The sequence below is a fragment of the Jaculus jaculus genome, chromosome 15 (assembly GCF_020740685.1).
Source record: "Jaculus jaculus isolate mJacJac1 chromosome 15, mJacJac1.mat.Y.cur, whole genome shotgun sequence".
NCBI lineage: Eukaryota > Metazoa > Chordata > Mammalia > Rodentia > Dipodidae > Jaculus > Jaculus jaculus.
In genome coordinates, this window is record NC_059116.1 from 28,315,972 (window position 1) to 28,341,907 (window position 25,936).

General features: G+C 40.0%; 1 protein-coding gene across 1 annotated transcript; it reads left to right on the forward strand.

The window, feature by feature from the left end:
• Positions 1-20,119: 20,119 nt before the first annotated feature.
• Positions 20,120-20,650, forward strand: LOC123455120 (transcription factor A, mitochondrial-like). Its single transcript, XM_045135312.1, has one exon. It carries the CDS (start codon positions 20,120-20,122, stop codon positions 20,648-20,650), a length of 531 nt encoding a protein of 176 aa, XP_044991247.1.
• The last annotated feature ends 5,286 nt before the right edge of the window (positions 20,651-25,936 follow it).

Below are 25,936 nucleotides of genomic sequence, written 5' to 3' on the forward strand. Positions count from 1 at the left end.
AAATATTTTATTTTTAATTTATTTGAGAGAGAGAGAGAATATAAAGAAAGAATGGGCACACCAGGCCTCCAGCCTCTGCAAATGCACTCTAGATGCATGTGCCACCTGTGCATCTGGCTTACATGGGTCCTGGGGAATTGAACCTGGGTCCTTGGGCTTTGCAGGCAAATACCTTACTCCAGCCCCAACTTCTGTCTTTTCTACTTTAAGCTTCTTATTGGATGTTGTTTATGTTTTTTTCTTTGATTATCATTTTCATTTGCTTTTCTTAATGACTAATGGGCCTAGCACTTTCTTATATGCTTACTGGTCATTCCTTTCTCTTATTTGGAGAAATATCTGTTCAAATTATTGTCCAGTGTAAAAAGTCAGTTGCTGTTGTTCCTGGGTGTGTGATGTATTTGTTTTGTATGCCTGTGGGTGCACTTGTGTGCAGGTGTGCATGCATGTGTGTGTCTTTGAATGTGTGCAAGCAGAAGGTTGAAGTTCATGTCTTCCTTGACCACTCTCCACTCAGGCAGTGTCTCTCATTTGAATCCAGAGCTCACCAATTGTCCTGGTCTATTGAGCCAGCTTTCTCTGCAGATCCCATGTCTCTGCCTCCTGAGTGCTAGGAATATGGGCAGGCCATCACATCCACCCTGCTTTAAAAAATATATATATATTTATTTATTTGACAGAGAAAGTGGGAGAGAGAGAGAGAGGGAGAATGGGCAAGCCAGAGCCTCCAGCCACTGCAAATGAACTCCAGATGCCTGTGCCTCCTTGTGCATCTGGCTAATGTGGGTCCTGAGGAATCAAACCTGAGTCCTTTGGCTTAGCAGGCAAACACCTTAATTGCTAAGCCATCCCTACAGAACCCTGCTTTTATGTGGGTGCCAGGGACCCCATTTTTGTTTCTCACGCTGGTGCAGCAAGTGTTTTATCCACTGAACAATTTCCCCAGTCTTAGATTTTTTTTTTTTTTTTAAGAGGCAGGGTCTCACTCTAGCCCAGGCTGACCTGGAATTCACTGTGTGTACTCAGGATGGCCTTGAACTCACTGCAATCCTCCTACCTTTGTCTCCTGAGTGCTGGGATTAAAGGTGTGCACCACCATACCCTGCTCAAGGATTGTCTTTTTTTAAACTACTGAAACAATACTTTTTTTCTCCCATAAATTGTCTTGATATTATTATGTTCTAATTATAAGTATGGGAGTTTCTAGACTGATAGTTCTAGTCCACTGATCTAAATATCAATTTTAAAGCCAGGGCAGCTCTGATTTTGGTTGTGGTAGAGTTGAGCCGACACTTAAAATACCAAATGTGTTAATTTCTTAATCCCATTCTATTTCAATTCTATTTTGGTTATTTGGAACTCTTTTTCTATAGTTGTGTCTGGAGTATCCTTCCTCCACAGGCCCGTGTGTTAAAAGCTTGGCTCTCAGCTTGTTGCTTTTGGGAAGTGGTGGGACCCTTAAGGGGTGCTGCTTGGCAGGAAGGAAGATAGACAACTGGGGTAGCGTCTTAAATGGATGTTGAGCCCCTAGCCCCTTCCTCACTCTGTCCTTGCCTCCCCGATGTGAGGTGAATTGGCCTGTGGCATACATTCATCCATGACTTGCCACAGGTCCAAAGGCAGCAGCACCTACTATGACTTAAGACTTATGAAACCACGAGCCAGAGTGGATGTGTCTTCCTTATAAGTTATGGATCTCAGGTATTTTTTGCCAGTTACAGAAATCTGACTAATCTACTTCTACAAGTCTATGTGAATATGGGTTTGACGGTCTACATCACTCACGTATACAAGTGCAGTGAAGGTCTGTTCTCTGGCTGTAACCAAGCTACTGCTTCCTCTGTCTCTGCACTGGAATATTCGACCTCCTGCACCATCAGGACTGGGCTGTACGTGTGACACGGGTCACTGCATGGTGTGTGAATCCCAACAATGGATGTCTTTGCTCATCTCAGAGTCAAACAGACTTTCAACATTCCGAGGCTGTTGGCCCTGACTGCTCTTGGCATGTCAGTTTCATCGGAACTTTTATTTTCTTCACTTTTTCTGGGGTGCCTGTGGTGCACAATACTATTGACAAGTTTTCAAGTTATGGAAATACTGGGGGTGGAGATCCATGCCTCCTGTTCATATAGTGCCATGATTTCACTGAGCATTGGAAAGTCCTCTGACCTGCCATCCTCACCCCCCCACATCCTCACAGCTGAGTAGGTGTTAACTGAGACTGTATCAGCAGTAGCTCCCGGGCAATGTTCAGAGAACATCATGCAGGTGTGAGTACAGGGAAAGTAGCGAAAAGATAAAAGTTATATGTTCTACTAGTGGGTGCACTAATGATGTGGTTGTAAAGAACGTGGGAGGGCTGGAGAGCTGGATTAGTGGTTAAGACACTTGCCTGAAAATCCAATGGTTCCAGGTTCAATTCTTGAAGACCCATGTAAGCCAGATGTACATGGTAGCGCATGTATCTAGAGATCATTTGCAGTGGCGGATGGCTCTGGTATGCCCATTCTCTCCCTCGCTGCCTCTTTCTCTCTTAAATAAATAAGTAAATATTTTTAAAAATAGGATGTGGGAAAAGAAAACTTTCCGGTACCTAGGGAGGGTACAATTTAAACAATGCAAGGAGGCCTGGCATGGTGGTGCATGCCTTTAGTCACCAGCACTTGGGAGTCAGAGGTAGGAGGATAAGTTCAAGGCCACCCTGAGACTACATACTGAATTCCAGGCCAGCAGTGAAACCCAACTTCAAAAAAAAAAAAAAAAATGTTTAAACTCTACAAGGCATAATGGGTGGGGGAACCAAACAACCTCCCTGTCCTTCACACTGAACTCAGCAGCAGTTGCTCCTGCCAAACCAGCCCAGGGCTGAGCGTGTCATCTTTGTTCCCATGCTTCAGAAAAACAAATCAAAGTACATTCAGATGAACAGAGCAGGCCCTGACCTCCTCAGCTGCTCCCAATACCATCAATGCTCGCTCCCAGCAGTGATCACCATCAACACAACTTCACTCCAGACTGACTGATCGTTCTGATCTCTTAGATCTGCTTCGGACATCTGACAGCCCAAATTCATGCAATGCTGATTCCAATTGACTTTTACACTGATTTCTGGAGTGACTGAGTAATGCCTCTTTAGGTTGTACGTCTGTTAGTGGGGAGAATGGCCATGGAGTCTCTACCAGGGTGGGGGTGCGGGGGTGTTTGGTCTACTGCCATTATTACTGGCTCTCTTTCTATCAGAGTGTCTTGATTAAGACAATTATGCAAATGTACTCAGATTTAAGTGCTGATGTCAGTGCTAAGTGAGTGAGGGGTGAAGTAGACACTGATGCAGTCATCTTTGGAGCATACATTCTGCCACATTTCACTGGGGCTATTTCATATTCATTTCTGCTGAAATAGTCTTCAGTGACTCCTCCAAAGCCACTGTAGTTTATCTATTTATTGCAGTGTAGCTTTATGCAATTTTTATTCTGATCTTTATTCCTATCTTTTGAAATGATTTTTAATTTTTTTCAAATTTGGTTATTTATTTGTAACCAAAAAGAGAGAAAGACAGAAAGACACGGAGAAAGGATATACAGACAGAGAGAATGGGCATGCCAGGGCCTCTAGCCACTGCAAACGAAACCCAAAAGCATGCATCACTTTGTGCATCTGGCTTATGTGGGTACTGGGGACTTGAACCTGCATCCTTAGGCTTCATAAGCAGGCATCTTAACTGCTAAGTGATCCCTCCAGCTGTGAAAAGATTTTTTTTTTTTTGAATGTGAGTGTGGTATGTGTGTACTCATGTTCTTATGTATGTGGGCACATATGATTGTGGGGGTGAATATACATGTGTGTGCACATGTATGTGGAGGCCTGTTCTGTTGTCAACTTGACATGATTAGGAATCCACAAACATTTCTCAGCCTTATGCAGCACACACTTTACTCATTGAAACATCTCCCTAGCCTGGAAACTCATAGCTATTATATTCACTTTCATCTATTTGATATTGTTTGTGTGCTTTCCTGTGTTTTGGCACTCATGGTTTCACAGTTGTTTCTATGAAAGGCTAAACCTATGTTGTCTAGTAGGCTACATATGAATAAAAAAAGTTATATATATGTGTGTGTGTGTGTGTGTGTGTGTGTGTGTGTGTGTGTGTCTTGGAAATAACACTTTGCACTCTCATATTTCCATATTGGAGGCAACTTAAATAGAATCTAAACAGAAAAATAACAAAAAAAAGTTTTGGACAAAAACACAAATCAGGACAAAACATAGTGAAATGTGCAGAAAGTTTAATGCAATTAAAGAGTCTCTTCAGCTCTGTTTATTCTGGTCATCCAGGGAGAGAGTTTTTGTCCACTTTGTGGTGAAAAAAAACCATCATTTACCTTTTCATGGGGACTGTCTTTGTGCACTGTGTGTTGCAATAATGAAGGGCAGGAGACTGAGTACATGCTAAGGGAAAGAGATGCATTGAGGTTTTAGCTCTTGAAGTCATATAGTGTACAGTACTGCCCTCGGCTTCTGGTGATGGGGGCCTTCTGACTATTGACAATGTGGAGGGTGGCCTGTGGAGGGTGTGCACACTTGGGAGAGACCACAATCATAAGAGAAGAACTTGCTTATGTCTGCTGAGACTCATCCCACTCCTCCTTCTCTGGCATCAATCCCTTCTGACGACTTCTGAGCTCTAGCTCCTGAAAGTTCTACCACCTCTCACTGGCTTTGCATTGGATAAAATACATGGTAAAGATCCAATCATATCCTGGCATTATTCTTTTTAAAAATTACTTTATTTTATTATTTAGTTTCTTTTTAATTTTTTTATTATTTTATTTCTTTTTATTTTTTTATTTCTTTTTTGAGGTAAGGTCTCCATCTAGCCCAGGCTGACCTAGAATTCACTATGTAGTCTTAGGGTGGCCTTGAACTCATGGCGATCCTCCTACCTCTGCCTCCTGAGTGCTGGAATTAAAGGCGTGCGCCACCACACCCAGCCCTGGCATTATTCTTTAGGATAAATTTCTATCACAGAAGCATCCAGTGAGCAGTTCCCCCCCCCACCCCCCGAAAGCTATTCATCCATGCAGGAGAGTTCTCAGATGGTTATATGATGTGCTCCTAGCGCATTCTTAATTATAATACCGAAACACAAGCCAGAGAAACTAACACAAAGCTTGTCTAAAAGAATGATGTAAAAATAGATTTGTGCATCAACCAACAATCCAATTTTACTGATTCATGGCCAGTTGATGTATCAAGTTGTTTATTGAAGGTATGAAAGTAGTGAGATGCTGGTTACAAAGTGCTTACAAAAGTGATTAGTTGATAAACATTCTTGTCTTGCCCAGATAGGAAATTTGTCATCTGGTATCTATTTTCTCTTCAGAAATGTGAGGGACTGGATAAAATCAACACATGAAATATTTATTGGAAAAAATGAGTTGTTTGTACATATCTCAAAGTACAATTTACCTTTGGAAAGAAATCTTAATGAATGAATCCCAGTAACAGAACTATATATATTTTCACCAAGTATAGAATAACATTCTTTTGTAAAAAACCTATTTGTTGAAATACAATAAATATGTAGAAAGGTATTCATATATTTTATTCATTGGGAATATTACAAAGTGAATATTCCTGAGTAATCATGCCCCCATCCACAAAGAGGAGACTCTCCTGGGTCCAATATATCTCCTCCTGTCCCGTCAATATAGCACCCTTCCTATCTAAGGATAACTATCCTTATAACTTTAAGTGCCATAGTTGATGTTTGCTTATTTTTGAACAGTTTGTAAAAGGAACAATATTGCTGGTATCCAACTGTATCTGACTTCATTTGCTGATATATTTGTAATTCCTATACCTAGTTTGTGTTGGACTATAAAACAATAATGCATTCAAATCCATTTCCAAATAGTATCCCCCATGCATAAGTATATCATCCATTCTTTTATCCAATGGAAGCACATTTGAACATGTGGCATTGTCTACAATTGGGCCATGAGAACTAACATAACTTGGAACAGGTCATTCTAAGTGAACTCCCACAATCATAGAAAGACAATCATCACATGGTCTCACTCATTTGTGGTTCTTAACCTGTATATCAGCTTGAGTTACTGATATACATGAATGACATCTTGAGGCTTGGATAATAGGGAAGGTTGGGCTTGGGGAAAGGGGAAGGCTGGGGATGGACACAAAACTGAACTCAAATTGAACTGGTACCATAGAATCCTATATCCTGGAAGTTAGATTAAAAGATGGAACCTTCAAGAGAACCTTAGGGGGAGCACCTGAATAGAAGGGCCCTGAAGAGGGTGAGATGAAAGCTAACCTTAAATTTCTGTTAATCTTTCTTCTCTGTCTTTTTCTTTTCCCTTGGCACTGGCCTGTAACTTTTTGTACCAGGATGTGGTCTACATCTACAATGAGCTACTGATCAAAGAGACCTACTAGATCTCCCCAAACAAACAAGATAGACTTCTGTCAGAGCACTTGATTACCCACCAAAGGTTAATGGTAAGACCCTACTGCTGAAGAAACCACATGCTGTCAGCATGGACCCGGAGAGACCTGGTAGGAATCTGGAAGAGAGCCAGTCCCCAGACAATTATCCCATCTTGTGCTGGAAGGTGCTACATGAGCTACTGGAGGAAAGTGGCTGACAGAATTGTGAACATTCTAATGCAGACCTTTTAGTACCCATATAAGAGTGAGACTATCAGATCATCAGAGACATATATGTTTAACATTATTTGTACTGCCACTTCTCAAGTCTAATTTACTCTCCAACAGGCAGTGTGCAGACTCCAGTTCATCTGTACCCAATTGCTTCTTTCAAAATTTCATTTTGAGTCATTCTATTTGGTGGAAATGGTGTCCCATTGTGTCTTTAAGGTGAAGTTCCCTAACAACTAGTGAATATGATTACTGGATATCTGCTTGGTAAAGTGTGTTACAAATTTTTCTTTTACTTTGCTTGTCTTTTTTTAAAGTAATGTTAAAAGTCTCTAATATGTATATATTAGATATATATATATATATATATATAAGTATATATATATTATTAGTATAATATATATTATATTATATTATATATATTGGTTATATATATATATATATATACATATATATATATATACACATATATATATACATATACATATATTGTAATGAAAATGGGTCCTAGGTTTGCAGGCTTAATGTTCATAAATAAAAAGTTTTAATCTTAATCAAAATCTAATATAGTAAACTTATTCCTCTAAGTTAGTGATTCTTGTATCTTTGGCTACACCAGTCATGAACATATTCTCCTTTATTTCTCTTTAACGTTTCATCTTTAACACTCAAGATCCAAAAATTCTTCACATTTGCAATTAAATAATAGATGTACTCATAAAATGATGACTCTTGGTTTTTGTGAGCTAGGTAGTTGATATTATTGAACTTTAATACTCAAAATAACACTTCAAAAGAGGTATTTTATTTTTTTAACACAAAGAGTTTTTATTATTTTTTAATTTTTCAAACACTTTGTTAACATGTTGTTTTGCATCTGGTATTAAATTTTTTGTTGAATTTTTTTATTAGTTTTCTATTCTGCAAGTACAGGCAGTTTGGTACCATAATTAGGCTCATCCGTGACCTACCCCCTCCCTATTGGCCCCTCCTTGTTGAGGTATATGGGTCGTGCATTGTGGAGTTAGCCCACAGTTATTGATACAATAAATGTCTCTGCATATCATGACCCAACATGTGGCTCTGACATTCTTTCCGCCCCCTCTTCCGCAAAATTTCCCTGAGCCATGTTGGGTTCATTTTTGGTCTGCTTCAGTGATGAGGTATTGGGGACCTCTGGGGCTCTGGCTCTCTGATTTGGTAGGAGTTGATTTTTCTCTGTGTTGGTCTCCTTCCCCCTTGTGCTGGTATTCGGTTCATCAGGAAAACATCGCCCTTGCTTGTTTTGCCAATTTTCCTTAGTTTCAGCCAGGACCCTTTTGACATATGATGGGCTGGCTCTCTCCTTAGGATTTGTATCTATCTGAAAAAGAGAAGCAGATTCTCCAATGGAGAGTAAGTTAGCCCAGGACAAATGAGATAGCCCTTACTTTTTTGATAGAGAGTTTCATAGGTGTAGGTCCTCTTGTAGCCCATGATTGATGGTAGCTTGATATTGGAGAGTGGGCTTATGTTTGGATATGGTTCTGACTTGTTTCCCAGCCCCAGCTATGGGTCTCGTACCACTGAGGGGATCAGTTAGCCTAATCAAGAGCAGTTGGTTCCCCACCATGGCTGTGTTCCACTATTGCACTTGTGTGGGCATCACATCAGGTTAATTGTTGCTAATTAGGTTAGACAATGAGTTGCTTGGACAGATATTGGTCATTTTCCCCAGTCACCCATGTAGCACCTTCTGGCACTAGACACGTTGACTGTCTGGGGACTGACTCTCTCCTGGCTTCCAGCCATGCCTTTCCATTTTACGTGTCAGCTGCATATGGAGTCTTCAGCAATAGGGTCTTACCACTAACCTTTGGTGGGTCATCAAGTACTCTAACAGAAATCTGTAATTCTTTTAGAAAACCTTGTAGGTTTCAAAAGAAGTATTTTAAAGACAAGAAAATTGAGACTCAAAGGGTTCAATGTCTGTTTCCCTCTGCTAAAATGAATGAGAGAAAATGTGAATTCACACCTATCTCTTCCCATACAGTACTAGCTTATCACTTCATTTTACTTCTTTTTAGAGGGTTCCTGCTGGTGTGCTGTTTGCAAGTGGAAGCCTTGCAAAATGTTATGTATGTCCTAATTGCAAAAAAAAAAAAAAAAAAACCTTCCAGCTTCACGAGATAGAAATCAATTGAATAATGTAAAAATAAAACGCAACATGTGGTGGAACATTGAAAGGAGCACTTCCAAGAAAGATGAAATATAAGAAGAGGGAACGAAGGCTCTGGGGTGTCAGAAAAGAAAAAAAGAGAACAAAGGCATTGCCAACAATAGCGACTGACACATGAAATCATTAACTGCTGCTTCCATCTACCAGGCATTGTTGCAAAGCAGGCAGGAAGCCGAGGCGGCAGGTGAAAGCGATGCGGGCCACTCGTACAAGAGCTGCCGAGTGCTATCACTGTAGACGAGGCTTCTCAGCTCGCTTCCTATTTCCTGGCTATTACTTCGTTTTCACGCAGGCAAGCTTCCATCCAGTGGGGAGACATGGTTCCATTTCTGTTACTTCAGCTTTAGTCAATGTGACAAAATGGAAAGTTACTTTAACCTACTGCTAAAGTCAGGACTTTACTTTCTGTGAAATGTTTTTTTTTTTTTTTAAAGCATGCTGTTATTTAAAATGGGTAAATATTAATGAAATAGATTTGAACTAAAACATGAAAAGTGACAACCAGCATAATTAGATAACTCTCATACTAAGGTTGAACATGTGGTTGTCTTATTCCAAAAGCAAGCAAATCATTTCCCCACAGAGTGTAGGGAGGCATCTCTTGTGGAATGGCTCTCTATTGGAATCACAAGAAAGAGACTGTGAGGCAACTACTTATTATTTTTTTTTTAATTTTATTTATTTATTTATTTATTTGAGAGCGACAGACACAGAGTGAAAGACAGATAGAGGGAGAGAGAGAGAATGGGCGCGCCAGGGCTTCCAGCCTCTGCAAACGAACTCCAGACACGTGTGCCCCCTTGTGCATCTGGCTAACGTGGGACCTGGGGAACCGAGCCTCGAACCGGGGTCATTAGGCTTCACAGACAAGCACTTAACTGCTAAGCCATCTCTCCAGCCCAACTACTCATTTTTATAACCATTTATTAATGTCATTATTTGTGGTGATGGCGATTGAACCCAGGGCCTTTCCACATGTTAGGCAAGCAATCTGATAATAAGCTATATCTTCAGCCCCCATAGGACCAGGCTTGCAAAGCCTTATGGCCCAGATTTCATTATCCAGTACCCATGTAAAGCCAGATGCACAAAGTGGCACATGCGTGGAATTTGTTTGCACTGGCAGAAGGCCCTAGTGTACCCATACTTTTCTATGTCTCTTTCTCTCTCCCTGTCTAACGTAAATACAAATATTTTTAATATAGTATTTTTCATTAGCCCTTTTTTTTTATTTTGCTAATAGTGCAAGGTCATAATTGTGGAGTATAGGGTTGTGTGACCTTTAAGAGAATGCTTAAAAAGGACTTCTTAAAGTTAAAAGCAAAGAACTAAAGTTGTCTGTCTGGCTTTTGCATTATTTATATGATTTAATAATGATGATCTTATAAGGGAGCTGTTGAAATAGTTGATGATTGAAACATAGAAAATGTTACAAATAGAAGTAAGAATGCTACCACTATCCGACCTCAGTGCTCAAGTGGAGGAGAGATCATGGCACAACTGGAGTACAGAGGAAGAATACCAGATTTTACCAAGGAGAAAGGTAGCTAGGCTTCGCGGAGGCAGAGACGCCTGTGTTAATTTTGAAACTCTACTAGCTCATTACTAAGTAGATGTAAAAGATAATAATTCCAAATATAGGAGCTATTTAAGCAAAAGCATAAAATTATTAAAAGCACATGATATTGATCACATTCAGGCACTCTAGGAGGAGCTATTCAGGTCTCCCCGTGGCTTACATTGGTGACCAGGAGGTTCATAAAGCTGAAGTGTGCAGCAAGGTCATCTGGAGAAGTGAGCAGGGGCAAACTGTGAATGACCCTTGTGGTGGTTTGAGTCAGGTGTCCTCTATCAACTTCGGTGTTCTGAATGCTAGGTTCCTAGCTGATGGACATTTGGGAATTAACACCTCCTGGAAGCAGTGTATTGTTGGGGGCAGGCTTATGGGTGTTATAGCCAGTTTCTCCTTGCTAGTGTTTGGCACACTCTCCTGTTGCTGTTGTCCACCTGATGTTGGCCAGGGGGTGATGTCCACCCTCTGCTCATGCCATCATTTTCATCTGCCATCATGGAGCTTCCCCTTGAGTCTGTAAGCCAAAATAAACCTGTTTTTTTTTTTTTGTTGTTGTTGTTTTCCCCACAAGCTGCTCTTGGTTGGGTGACTTCTGCCAGCAATGTGAACCTGACCACAACAACACTTTACCAAGAACCCTTCAGACAACTCGGAGCCTTCTGAAATTTGCCTCTGTGAGTTCTGGTAATGGTAACACCAGAAGGCAGTAATCACAATGAGAGCTGGCACCTATTGTCTATTGGGCGTAGCACTCTTTCAAACATTTGCTATGCCAGATTTTATTTAATATTCACATTCACCATGCCAAGTAATGTTCATTATTGATTCTGTCCATAGATGAGGAAATAGAGGCTCTGAAAAGTGTGACCTTCTGAAGGTCACATCATGTGAAAATGACAGAGCCAGGATGTAAACACAATCTGGATACAGAGTCTGTGTAATTAAATATAACACTGTTATAGGATGAAGAGGCCATTGCCAAACTGATGGAAAGCAATTTGAATAAAGTAAAAATATTTGCCAAGGACCTATGAATGGAAAGGGAGATTTTGAGTCGTGTTCAGAAAATAAAGCCAACAGGAGTTTTAACCAGTAGCTAGCAGCAGCTTATGTGTATAAGATATCCCTTGGACTTCTAGAATGAATCATTTACTCATAATGCAAAAGACAATTGCCATGTACCAGGGACTATGATGGGTAGTTAGACTCCAATTAAGTAATCATTCTAATTCATGTAATTGCTCTTGAAGTTGAACACATTTTGTTTGTTTTTGATTTTAATGAGAGCTTATGGAATTTGAATTTGACTTTCAGTGATAAAGCAGTCAAGAGCCAAAGGCTGGGTCACAGGGGGAGTGGGTGTTGAGTGGAGTAGACCTCTTGTAAAAAAAGGTGTAGTATGTTGCAGAAAGAACTTCAGGGGAAGCAAATTCAAGAGGGATGACCTTCGGATACGGAAGTTTTGTAGACATTCATGTTGTACAATGTTTAGCTTTGCTTTGCCATCAAGAAAAGTGCTCTTGATTTGGCTGATCCCCTCAGTAGAATGGAACCCATAGCTGGAGCTGGGAAACAAGTCAAAATCATATGCAACCATGAGCCTGCTCTCCATTATCGAGCCACAACCAATCGCAGGCTATAAGAGGGCCTATACCTATTAAATTCTCTATAAATAAAGTAAGGTTTATCCCATTTGTCTGGTGCTAACTTTACTCTCTGTTGGAGAATCTACTTCTCTTTTTTTCAGATAGACACAGATCCTAAGGAGAGAACCATTCCATCAGACCTCAAAAGGGCCCCAGCTGAAATTAAGAATAATTTGCAAAACAAGCAAGGGTGCTGTTTTCTTGGTGAACCAGGTACCAGAACAAGGGTGAAGAAGATCAACACAGAGAACAATCAACTCCTACAAATCAGACATCCAGAGACCCAGAGGTCCCCAACACCTCATCACTGAAGCAGACCAAAAATGAACCCAATACGGCTCAGGGAAATTTTGCAGAAGAGGGGGCAGAAAGAATGTCAGAGCCACTTGTCGGGTCATGATATGCAGAGACATTTATTCTACCCATAACTGTGGGCTAACTCCAGAATGCACGACCCATATACCTCAACAAGGAGGGACCAGGGGGAGGCGTAGGACACGGATGAGCCTAACAACGGTACCAACTTGACTGTATTAACTGAGTACAAAACTAATTACTAAATAAAAGGCAATTAGTGAAGACTTGATCATTTCAAACCTAGTTCCTAAGGTTAATGGGCTATGTTCAGGTAAGGTTGCCTGGCAGTGTATACAAAGAGGGAGGTAAGAGCAAAAGTCTAGACTTGCATAATTTTTAGGGGTTGTATAGACAAATGGTTCACACTGCCCATATTCCAAGAATCCGACATGGGAGAAAAACCAAGGTGGATAGACCATAGAGGAAGGATGACTATTTCAGAAGTGTGACACAATGTCCCAGAAAAGCCAGGTCAAATAAGAACTGAAAAAGATGCAATTGGTAACTAGGCAGTTAACGATGACCTTGGCACAGGCAATTGCAGTAGAATGGTGACAGAGGAAACTAAATTGAGATGAATGGAAAGGAATGTTAGGAAAAGTGTTAGGAAAATGAAGCCACCTTACTCAACTGCCTTAAGTGACTTTATAATAGCAGTTAGGAGAAAAAATGGCCATGACCAGTGGGGGAAAAATCACATAGGTTTCCTGATATGTGTTTTATATAATTGTTTGTAGTGCTGGGGAGGTTAGATATAGCCACAGTAATTCTGTCCCTAATACTAAGAAGAGATGGGAGGAGGAACTCCAGATATCTAGTGAGGGTAGAATGTTCACCAACAGCTGGGTGTAGTGGTGCACTCCTTTAATCCCAGCACTCGGGAGGCAGAGATAGGAGGATGGCCACAAGTTCTGGGCCACCCTGAGACTACATAGTTAATTCTAGGGCAACCTGAGCTAGAGTGAGACCCTACCTTGAAAAACTGAAAAAAAAAAAAAAAAGAATGTTCACCAGTGACACCTTGTTATTGAGTCATGGGAGCTTTGGTCATGAGGACAGATGCTGCTGGTGGTGATGATGACATTGCCCAGCAGGTGCTCAGTACTGACATCCAGACCCTGAGCTATACCTTGAACCACTGCTTTTGACCCACAGCAACGCTGAGAGAGGAAACAAACTTACTGACCAGGTGACTTAGCTGAGGCCATGTCTTTCGTATGCGGCAGAGCCTGCACTTGAAACAAAGCAGTTAGATCACAAGGTTTGTGATCTTCCTTATCTGCAACATTTTACTGCAAAATGTCAAAAGTTACAGTTGTCCCTAGGAGTCATAAACTGGTCTACATGGAGGAATAACTTTAAGGAAGTGTGGGGGCCTGTGGCACGTGCAGTGAGGAACTGAGCAGGTCAGTGGCCAATGTCACAGGCTGTGCTCATCAACACACTGGATTGCAGACAAATGCTCACGTGCCAACGCTCGCTCAGCTCTTGGATCCCAGTGTAGTTTGAGAGGCTCTCCACCTCAACAGTTCCACTGACCTGGCACAGATCCATGTCTCTGGCAAAGCTCTTTGTGCCACTCCAGTGTGTGGAGACACATCGGTTGCCATAGTTGGTCTGAGGAGCCTGAACAAGTCTGAGGAGAACAAAAGATCTTAATAATCTCCACCACCAGATGCTGTCCTGCGTGCCTTCCCAGGATGCAATGCTCAGGGCTCCTGTGGCAACACCTTCAATGAACAGGAGTTACAAGTGTCCCTTCACTTTTCCAGCTTCTGTCTCAGCACCACCGCCCCAAGGGGTCCACAATGGTCTCTCACTTTTCAATTCCATGAAATATGAATCCTCCTATTCCAAGGACCCATGGTAGCTAAGAGCCATACGAATGACCACAGAATTAGGAACTAACCAAGGAGTTTATTATTCTTCTACCAAAAAATGTCAACCCTAAGGCATCAGAATGAGATAATTGAGAAGAGTGAAAGCTTTGCATAGGAAAGAATATAGCAGTTAAAAGACCATTTGCAAGAAGTTGGTACCTAAAAGGACTTTGACCCAGGTAACAATGTCAAGCTGCCTTCACCTTATGGAGGCTGAAAGATGACAAACACCGAGGCCATGAGGAGGCGGTGGAGACTACCCTTAGAGACAGCATCAACACCATTTCTCCAGCATGCTTACAATGAAACACCTTCCCAGCAAGCACTTTGTATCTCTTGAAAAACAATTATTCAATAATGGAGCTTTTCAAGGTTATTCCTTTGAAAGTACAGTCAGACCTGCTTCTTGTTTCTCTCCAGGCAGAATATTCTGAAATTACTATTTATTTTATTTTGTCCTCTTCTGGAGACACTTTGAGCTGTCTTACAAAATTCATGGTCTATGTTAGTATAATAGAAATAGGTAAGAAAAGAAGGACTGGAAAATAAGTCTGTGCATAGGTGTGAGTGAATGTGTGTGTGTGTGTGTGTGTGTGTGTGTAGTGAAAAAGACAGAGAGAGAGACAGAGTGCAGTATGATTACAAACAGGAGATACTTTCGTGTGCTTTTTATTCAACATAAACCTTTCCTCCATTGGGTACCACCATAAAGTTTTTCTTTTATCTTATTTAAAAATATTTTAATTTTACTTGTTTATTTGAGAGAAAGATGGAAAGAGGGAGGGAGAATGGGTGGTGCCAGGCACTGAAAATGAACTCCTGATGCATGTGCCACCTTGTGCATCTAGCTTATGTGGCTTCTGGGGAATCGAAATGAGATCCTTTGCTTTTGCAGGCAAAACACCTTAATTGCTAAGCCATCCCTCCAGCCCAGAAATTTTTATCTCTTGCCTTGGCAAAATACAAATGTGCATCTGTGCTAGAAGAGGTGTTGAAAGCATCTCCTGAGGAAAGGGAATGGACAGATAAACATTGCTGATCCTCAGCAAAAGAAACTAACGCAGGAAGGGAGCCAACGAGGGAAGATTCCAAGGATCGAGATGAAAAGTCTTGCCAAGAGGTAAACACATTGAAAAGATTTAAGATCTGACTAATTAAAAATTTAAGAAGTCAAAAACATCATAAATAACCCAAATGTTCTAAGACAGAAGACAGGTTGAAGCAATCTAACTGCATTTTCTGTGTAGGTTGGAATTAATCAGCCAGGGTGGCCTTCAAGTGGTGCGGGTGAAGAATACAATTCGAGGTTACCCAGCGATTACTTAGCAGAGCCTCCATGGGCAATGACAAGTCTATACTCTGTGAGCACCATTGTTCTGTCTGCAGATTCTTCTGGGATGTAGCTCTCCCTTCATTTTATACCGTTGGTTATTTTATTTTCAATCATTTTGTTTTTATGTTCTTCAAGTAGTCAATTCTCTTCCTGGCATTCAGTGCTTAAGGAATAAAGGAATTCTCAAAGTAGTTATTTTTGGAAAACATTCTAGGTGGTCGTCCAATTTTATTTTCTTTCAATGATGAGTTTTCCTGCATATGTTCTTGGATTTTTCTGGGGATACAATAGACTTTGTGAAAGCAACTAGGATTGCATTTTCCTCTCTCTAATGATGAAATTTCTTTTCGTAAAACATTTTATGGAGAATTTTTAAACTTTATTTTAGAGAGAGAGAGAGAGAGAGAAAGGGAGAGGGAATTGGTGTGTCAGGTCCTCAGCCACTGAAACTGAGCTCCAGACACTTGAAACACCTAGTGGGCATGTGGGACCTTGCACTTGCCTTACCTTGTGCGTCTGGCTTACATGGGATGTGGAGAGTAGAACATGGAACATTAGGCTTCACCGGCAAGCACCTCAATCACTAAGCCTTCTTTCCAGCCCTGTAATGAGAATTTTAATGCATGGACATACTGTAATTTCATTGTATTACCATCCCATTACCCTTCCCCCCCCCCCGCCATCACTCATCCCCCCCCCTCCTGTTTCCAAGTCGTCCTTCTGCTTTGATGCCCATTCTTTTTGTCCTCCTCCATCCTCTATGCCAAAATGTTGATGGGAGCAGTGGGGTCAGGAGTGCACTGACTGTGTCTGGAGGACAGCGACCACAGTACTCCTTTCTAGCCTGTGGCTCTTACATTCTTCCTGCCCTCTCTTCTGCAGCATTCCTTGAGGTTACTAGATACGACTCATTTTTAAAAGTTCACGCCCTTGTATCTACACAACTCTGTTGGGTAGTACAGGAGATTTCTGATACCTTTGTGCAGTCTATTAGAAGCAGTTATTGTTTTCTATCTAAAAGACTACTGATGTTTTAGTTTAGTCTTTAGGATTTTTCCTCATAAAATGCTGCTTTTTCTAACTGTTATTTATTACTAAGAGTGCATGTCCTCTTGTTTCCACTTTTGAGTATGTGGCCTTCCAGTTTTATATCCATCAAGTTTTAAATATAGGAATGGAGCTTTTATTTGATTGACTTCATTTCAAGAATGTGTCCTTTGAGTATGCTTGGAGGGGTTATTGAGGTAAATTTTTATATCATTAAATGTTGTGATAGCAACCATTTCTGGCATGCCTACTTTATAAAACTTACTGTTTGTCTCTGATTGACAATTTGAGTGGCATTTTTATTACTTTGATTTGTATAAAAATTACCTAAGGGCTGGAGAGATGGATTAGTAGTTAAGGTACTTGCCTGCAAAGCCAAAGGACCCAAGTTAAATTCCCCAGGACCCATGTTAGCCAGATGCATCAGGTGGCACATGTGTCTGGAGTTTGCTTACAGTGGTTATAGGCCCTGGCATATCCATTCTCTCTCTCTCTCTGTGCCTCTTTCTCATAACTAACTAACTAACTAACTAAATAAATAAATAAATAAAATAATCTAAGAGGGGCTTCAGATATGGCTTAGCAGTTGATAAACTTGCCTGATAAGCCAAAGGACCCCAGTCCAATTCCCCAGGACGCACATAAATCAGACATACAAGGTGACACACGTATCTGGAGTTCATTTGCAGTAACTGGAGACCCTAGCACACCCATTCCCTCCCTTCCTCTTTCTCTCTCTCTTAAATAAATTAAAAAGTAAAATGAAATAATTCTTTAAAAAATCACCTAAGATGCTAAAACATGGCTAAGGCGTCACCTCTGCTATAAATACTGGTTCATTGGATCTGGAAGAGGGTGAGATTTGAGCTGTTAGAATTGCCCCCTCCATCACCACAGCTCCAGAGCATGGCATACACAAAACACTAAGAGATATAGTTTATTTTATTTAAAATAATTTTTAATTTTATTTATTTATTTATTTGAGAAAGAGAGAGAAAAGGCACACCTGGGCCTGCAGCCACTGCAAATGAACTCCAGATGCCTGTGCCACCTTATGCATCTGGCTTTACGTGGGTCCTAGGGAGTCGAATCTGCATCACAGGCATGTGTCCTAACTGTGAAGCCATCTCTCCAGCCTGATACATATAGTTTAAATGAAGTTTTGAATTCCATTTATTCTTATTTTAAAATCTGAGGTGTACCTAATGTTAAGCTTACACTATATTGTTTTTATTTTAATAAGAATTGCATGTATTTTTTTTTCTCTAAATTTTTCTAGCTTCCATAAATAAGTTGGTAGCTTTCAAAATAGTTGTTAAATGTTAAGGCATAATTTTCTGTTATTTGGCACTTATGAAATAGTAGGTAAAAGAATTTAACCCTGAGGTTTTGTTTGTTTGAGAGACATAGAGAGCTTCATTTTCATTTTCTGTTATAGTTATTGACCTATCACACATTGGTAACTGAGTTGAGAGGGGAGATAAGGGAAGAGTATGGACTCCAGTAAAATCCAGGGTTGGACTCAAGAGTAGCTGGAAGCAGGGCCAATCCACAGTCCATTGTGAGTCAGAACAAAACTTGGGGGTCATCTGCCAAGGGCAGAGCCATCTCTAGGTTGTTGCTTGGTAGGGCAAGGCTAGTGGAAGAGAGGCTGAGAGAAGGGCAGTGCCAGTTGCCCCAAGGGTAGAGCTATACCTAGTTAATGCTGGGAGCAGGGCCACACCAAACACTGATGTGAGATGGGGATGGGCAGGTGGTGGTGGTGGGGGGGTTATACAACATGGGTAAAACCATCCCTGGGCGGAGGGTAAAACCAACAGAACAGCTGGAAGCAGACAACCAACTTGGATCCTACCTCTAACATTCACCTTTCAAGCCCACTCCCCAAACAACTATGTGAAGAAGGGTTGAAATAGAGGGCATCTGTTCACTGATCTCACCCCAAAAAGCCAGGCAGTGAATGAGACTGGATGAGAAGCACCCAGCTCAGGTACGAAGAAAGCTAGGTCTCCCGAGGTCTTACCCAGGATTGCCCAGAGAAGCCACCCTCAAACTACACCCTGTTTCGGGTACAAGGGCACCCGCCTCCATCTAGTGGATAATCTTCAATCCCACACTTAACTTGGTAAATTCAGACCAGGCCACCTAACGTAGGCTGTACAAGAGCTGCCATTGCTGCATCCTGGGTGAGACAACTAAACTCAACATGGGCTGACCCCAATGCAAAGCAAATAGCACCCAGCAAAGGGATCCCCACCAAGATTGCCTACTCACACAGTGGAAGCCTCTAGTGAAAGCTTAGAGGAAACACAAGACATAGAAGCCCAGAGTGAAATCCCAACGGTCAGCTTATATGAACTTAATGAAACCATGAACAAAGAGATTGTTGAATGGGCAGAAACGAGACAAAGGCTAGTCAAACAGGGGCTGCGAGAATGACTAAAGGAAATGGGAAAAAAATCGGCCCAGGAAATTCAAAATAAACATCAAAACTTGGCTCAATGAATTATGAGAAAGACAACAGAAGACCTCAAAGGCTAGATGGAGAAAATGGAAAACACCCAATAAGAACATATTAATAAATGGATGAAGGAAACCAAAGAAAGTCATGAAACAGTACTCCATAGATGGCTTAAAGAAATCAAAGACAATCAAGGGAAGAGCAATAGAAGACTAAGGATTATGCGGAGAACTGGCGCGCAGTGCACGGGTTGCGGAAGTCTGTGGCCCTCCCCGCTCAGTTTTATCTGTGGTCCAAAATGGTTTTCATCCCTCGTTGGTAACTGTCCAAAGAAGCCTATGACTAAATACATTCGATTTTCCGAGACCAGCTATCCAAATGTAGAGCTCAGAACCCAGAAGCGAAAAGTTTAGGGATAGTTAAAGAAATGGGGAGGACAGAAACACAAGACATCTCCCAACCAGAGAATGCATAAAGAGAGTTGAATAGGGAGGGGCTGCCTAAAGAAAAAAATCGGCCCAGGAAATTCAAATAAACATCAAAACTTGGCTCAATGAATTATGAGAAAGACAACAGAAGACCTCAAAGGCTAGATGGAGAAAATGGAAAACACCCAATAAGAACATATTAATAAATGGATGAAGGAAACCAAAGAAAGTCATGAAACAGTACTCCATAGATGGCTTAAAGAAATCAAAGACAATCAAGGGAAGAGCAATAGAAGACTAAAGGATTATGCGGAGAACTAACAAATTAACAAGCTCATGGGCCAACAGAGCAAATCCAAGGAGGTCATCTGAAAATGTGAGAACTGGCGCGCGTGCACGGGTTGCGGAAGTCTGTGGCCCTCCCCGCTCAGTTTTATCTGTGGTCCAAAATGGTTTTCATCCCTCGTTGGTAACTGTCCAAAGAAGCCTATGACTAAATACATTCGATTTTTCCGAGACCAGCTATCCAAATGTAGAGCTCAGAACCCAGAAGCGAAAAGTTTAGGGATAGTTAAAGAAATGGGGAGGCGATGGAAGGAATTTTCTGAGTCAGAAAAAAAAAAAAAAAAAAAAAAACCAGACTGGGTGGTATACAAGGAAGAACTGGACAGAATTAACAAAGCACTAACTCCAAGTCAGAAAGAAGCTCTTAAAAAAGAAGTCCTGCAAAAACATTTAAGAAGGAATGCACTAGCAAAAAGAGAATTAACAGTGCTTGGGAAACCAAAAAGAGCTCGCTCAGCTTATAACATTTATATGTCTGAAAAATTCCAAGAAGCTTCAGGTGAAACATTGCAGGAAAAGATGAAGTCTGCATATGAGCTGTGGAAAATTCTGCCTTCCTCTCAAAAGCAAGTATATGTTCAACTTGCTAATGATGAAAGAATTCGTTATGCTAATAAGATCCAGTCTTGGGAAAAACAAATGGCTGAAGTTGGACGTTTGCAGAAGAAGAAATGAAGAGATGGCACTGAGGATTACAGTATTAGGTTGTGCTCTATTCATGATGGTTAAGCACAAGACACCTATTAGGTCTCAACACCTAAAGTTGTAAATGGGTGAGGCTAGAGTTGGTAACCATTTTATATTCAAAATTTTTTTTTCCACCCACACACTTGCCAGCAGAGTATCTTTTTATTAGTATCTTGAAGTAGGAAACAGGTGGAAGTTCCTGCAAATTGTATCTTGTGTTTAAGAACCGTTGGAGATGAAGATCTCCATATGGATGAAGCAGAAGATCACATTACCTTTGAAGACACCTCAGAATGAAGGTTTTTTAGACTTAACTGGGTCACGATTATGGACATAATCTTCTGTTTTCCTTGTGCTGTGGAGGCTGTGGTTTCTTTTCAAAATTGTCTCTTGGTGTCCTCTGATCGAAGGGTGCAATTGTAAAGAAGCAGTCAGAGCTCATCTAGCTGTTCTGATCCCTAGGTATAAATCATATGCTTACAGCTGGTAGTTGTACATGCACGTGATTACTGGTTCCAGCAGGTTTCATACAAGGAACTGATTCATAACCTTTTTTTCACTGTTGTTGTTTTTTTTCCTGAAGTAAATCTAAGTAATTATGAACCAAATCTATGCATACTGTTTTATAGAATAAAAATTCTAGTTTTCTAGTAAAAAAAAAAAAAAATGTGAGAACGAACTTCAAGAGACATTAAAAAGGCCAAATCAAGAAATGAAAATGGCAAAGGGGAAAGTGGGTGGGAGGGAAAGCATTACCATGGGATATTGTTTACAATCATGGAAGTTGTTAACAAAAAATAATAAATTAAAAAATAATAAAAAATAATAAATTAAAAAATGAAAATGGAATTCAAGGAAGGGATGAAAATGCTGAAGAGAAACATAACAGAAACACAAGTGCAATAATCTTCTTCAAAGTTTCCCAAGAAAGCCTCACCAACAGAATAGACAGCATGGAGGACAGAATCTTGGAGCTTGAGGACAAGAAAGAAGAATTAGACAGGGACTCCAAAAACACTGCCAAGTTAAAAAAAAAAAAAGAGAGTGTAAACAGAACATGAGGGAACTGTGTGACATCTTAAATAAACCAAATACTTGGATCATAGGCATGTATGAATGGGAAGGAATAAAGGCCAAGGACATAGAAAATATCTTCAACAGAATTATTGAAGAAAAAAATTTCCAACCTTACAAAAGACAGACTGATTCAAATACAGGAGGTGGGCAGAACACAAAATAAGATCAGAAAACAGACACCCTGTGACATATAATAATCAAAACACTAAGCACAGAAAATAAGGAGATATCACTGAAGAAGAGCCAAGTGACCATGGCTGCCAACCCAAATTACTACAACCAGAAAAACTATCCCTCATAATAGAAGGTGAAAGAAAAACATTTCATAATATAAACCAATTAGATAATTACATGAACAGGAAACCAGCCCTACAGAGAATACTGCACAGAATACTCTACATTCAAGAGATAAACCAACAGACACAAAAAGGGAGAAAAAGAAACAATCAGAACTATATTTGTCACAGAATCATGCAAAGACCAAGACAACACCAAACTCCACAGAACCATCAACATGACAGGTATTACCACACACCTCACAATTATCACAGTGAACAGAAATTGCTTCAATTCTCTAATCAAAAGACACACGTTTACAGCCTGGACCCATCCATTTGCTATCTACAAGAAACCCACCTTACAATTAAAGATAAATGCCTTCTTAGGGTGAAAAATGGAAAAAAATATTTCCCAAGCAATGAAATTTCAAAATAAGCAGAAGTAACCATACTTATTTTGGACAAAATTGACTTTAAACAAAAAGTAATAAAAAGTGGTAAAGAAAGGTACTTCATACTCATTAAATGAACAATGGAATAAGATATGTTATAATCATAAGCTTATATGTACCAAACACAGGGGCACCTAATTTTATAAAATAAAAATTACTAGAAAAAAATCAGATATAAATCCCAATGCAAAATAGTAGGAGGCTGTAACACTCCACTATTGTAAATAGATCCTCTAAGCAGAAAATAAACAGAGAAACAATGGTGCTAAACAATGCCATAGATCAAAGGGACTTAATAGACATCTATAGGATATTCCACCCCAATTTACTGAATACACATTCTTCTCAGCAGCTAATGAAACCTTCTGGCCCAATAAAATTATAAAATGGTAGACCAATATCCCTAATGAACTTACATGCAAAACATGGTCAATAAAGTTCTTGCAAACTGAATTCAAGAACACATCAAAAACATTATCCACCTTAACCAAATGAGCTTCTTCCCAGGCATGTGGGGATAGTTTAACATATGGAAATCAATTAATGTAATTTACCACACAAATAAACTTAAATACAAGAATTACACAATCATTTCATTCCATGCAGAAAAGGCTTATGACAAAGGAAAACATCCCTCATGAAGAAGACCTTGGAGAAACTTGATATGAAGGGACCATATCTCAACATAATAAAGGTTATTTATAGAGCAAATAAGGCCCAGACCACATTGAATAGGGAAAAACTTGAAGCATTCCCACTGTCTAGAATAAGAGAGCAGTACCTGCTCTCACCATTGCTTTTCAACATAGTACTTGAAGTCTGAGCTCAAGCAATAAGACAAGAGAGACAAAAGAGATACAAATTGGTAAGGAAGAACTCAAACCATCCCTAATTGCTGATGACATGATTTTATATTATAAGTGACCCAAAAGACTCCACCAAAAATATTGTAAACATGATAAGTTCTTTTAGTAAAGTGGCAGGATACCAAATCAATAAAAAAAATCAGTAGCCTTCCTATAGACCAATAATAAACATATAGAGAAAGAGATGAGTGATGAGATCCCATTTTTAATAGCCACAAAGATTAAATATCTTAAAATATCATTAACCAAGGAAGTGAAAGACCTGTACAATGAAAACATAAAAACACTGAGAAAAGAAATTGAGGAGGATGCAAGAAGATAAAAGGATTTCCCATGCTCATGGATTGAAAGAATTAATATTGTGAAAATGGCATCCTACCAGGATTATTATATAGATTCAATGAAATTCCAATAAAAATACCAGCAATATTTTTACAGAGATAGAAAAAAAATTCTCAAAATTTATATGGAAGAACAGAGGCCCCAGATAGCTAAAAATATCCTCAACAAAAGAAATACATATGGAGGTATCACCATGCCTCATTTCAAGATACACTACAAAGCCATTGTAATTAAAACAGCATGGTACTGGCACAAAAACCAGGATACAGATCAATGGAATAGAAGACCCATCTCTAAATACAAGCAAATACAGCTACCTCATCTTTATCAAAGGTACCAAAAATACACTGTAGAAAAGATAGCATCTTCATCAAATGGTATTGGAGAAATTGGATAACCACAAGCAGAAGAAAGAAATTAGAATTACTTCTCTCACCCTGCACAATAGTCAACTCTAAATGGATTAGATACCTCAATGTAAGACCTTAAACTTTAAAACAACTAAAAAGAGAAAATAGGAGTAGGCAAACCACAGAATGTGATAAAATGTTCACCAATGATACCTCCAAAAAATGTCTAATTGGACATGAGGCCTGGTCAGTGGGAGAGAACTCATACATGGTGCTGGAAACCAAACCAGATTCCCATATCAGGAAACTCACACTTCAGAGAGAACACTCTTTTTGAGAATAAAAGCAGTCTTGCACACCAAAAATTTCTCAAGTTACTTTGCATACTGCCTTTAACCCAAGTTGCTCTTACTCTTGGTTGGAGAATCTGCTTTATTTTATAAATGGCAGAGGAAATGAAGGAGAGCTAAGATCCATCAATAAGACAAGAAGGTAAGCTACTGCCCACCATGAGCCTTAGCATGTATTCCACATCCGCCAGGGCCCAGGAGAACTTGCAGAAGTGATGCCATGAACACTGCTGTTACTGATCACCTGACAACCAGTGATGGTGGCAGACACAATGATCAAGCACAACCTATCAAAGTAGAAACATAGAGGCTGCAAAGAACTCAACACTAAATCAGACTGCCAACAGGCCTGCCATAGTTCAGGGAAAGTTGTCGAAGAGGAGGCAGAAAGATTGCAAGAGACACTGTCCCCTCATTCTGCCATTGGGACTGACGGAGGCCTTGATGCCCCACAGTAAATCCCATAACCCCACAGAGGAGAGCCCCAGGGAAATGGGAACAGAGAAGAAGGAATAAAGGAGTATTATATGTTAAATGTAAATTAATAAATAACTCAAGAGAGAAAAGAATACAGGGCTGGAAAAATCACTGGCACTGGATCACAGAAGTTCTGGAACAGGTATAGAATGAATACCTTACAAGCCTCTGAGTGTGTATGACATCATGTTGCATTTATAGCAGCATTGTGAAATGGATCCTATTTCTACCTGCACTTTATAAAAGAGGCAAAAATTGTGATCTACAAGCAGAGTGAGGAATAGGAAACTAGACCCACTTGACAATGAGAGAAGACATGAGGAAAAAGCAAATAAAATGTTAGAGGATATCACACACAGTTTTCAAGACTGATATTCTCTCATCTTTCTCTTCAACCACTTTCTTCTAGAGGAAAGAAAAAGTCCATAATTTGTCTTCAACATGTATTTCGGAAAGATCCTCGAACAATCACACTTCCAAATTTAGAATCTTCAGATTTAAAGTTATTGTTTAAAAAAATCTTCATTTTCAAAAAAAAAAAAAAAACATTAAGAAACAAGTTTTGGTGAGATTATAAAGGTTTTCGAAACTTACACTTTTTTGTTTAGTGAGAATTTGAAATGGTGTAATCACTATGCAGTTTCTCAAATAATTAAAATTGGAATTATTGTAAAATAGGTAAATTCCACTTCTAGGTGTGTAGGCACAAAAGAACTGAAAGCAGGTCACAAAGAAATGCCCACTCTTGCTCCGAGATACCTCATTCACAGTAGTCTGCAACGGGAGAAGGCAACCCATGTGTTCATGTGTGTGTGACTGCATGAAATGTATATGCACACAACGGAACACTATCCAGCTTTAACATGTTACAATTCTGAACTACGGTACTGGTGGGTGAAACTTGTGACCATCCGGTTAAGTGAACTAAACCAGTTCTAGACATGACATACTTGTTTCTCTTAAGTGAGCTACATGAAGTAGTTAGATTCACAGAGATGGGACATTTCAAAGTTGTTCCAGGCCAATGGCAACGGGATAATAATAGGCAGTGGTGTACAGTGAAAATCAGCCTTAAGGATGGG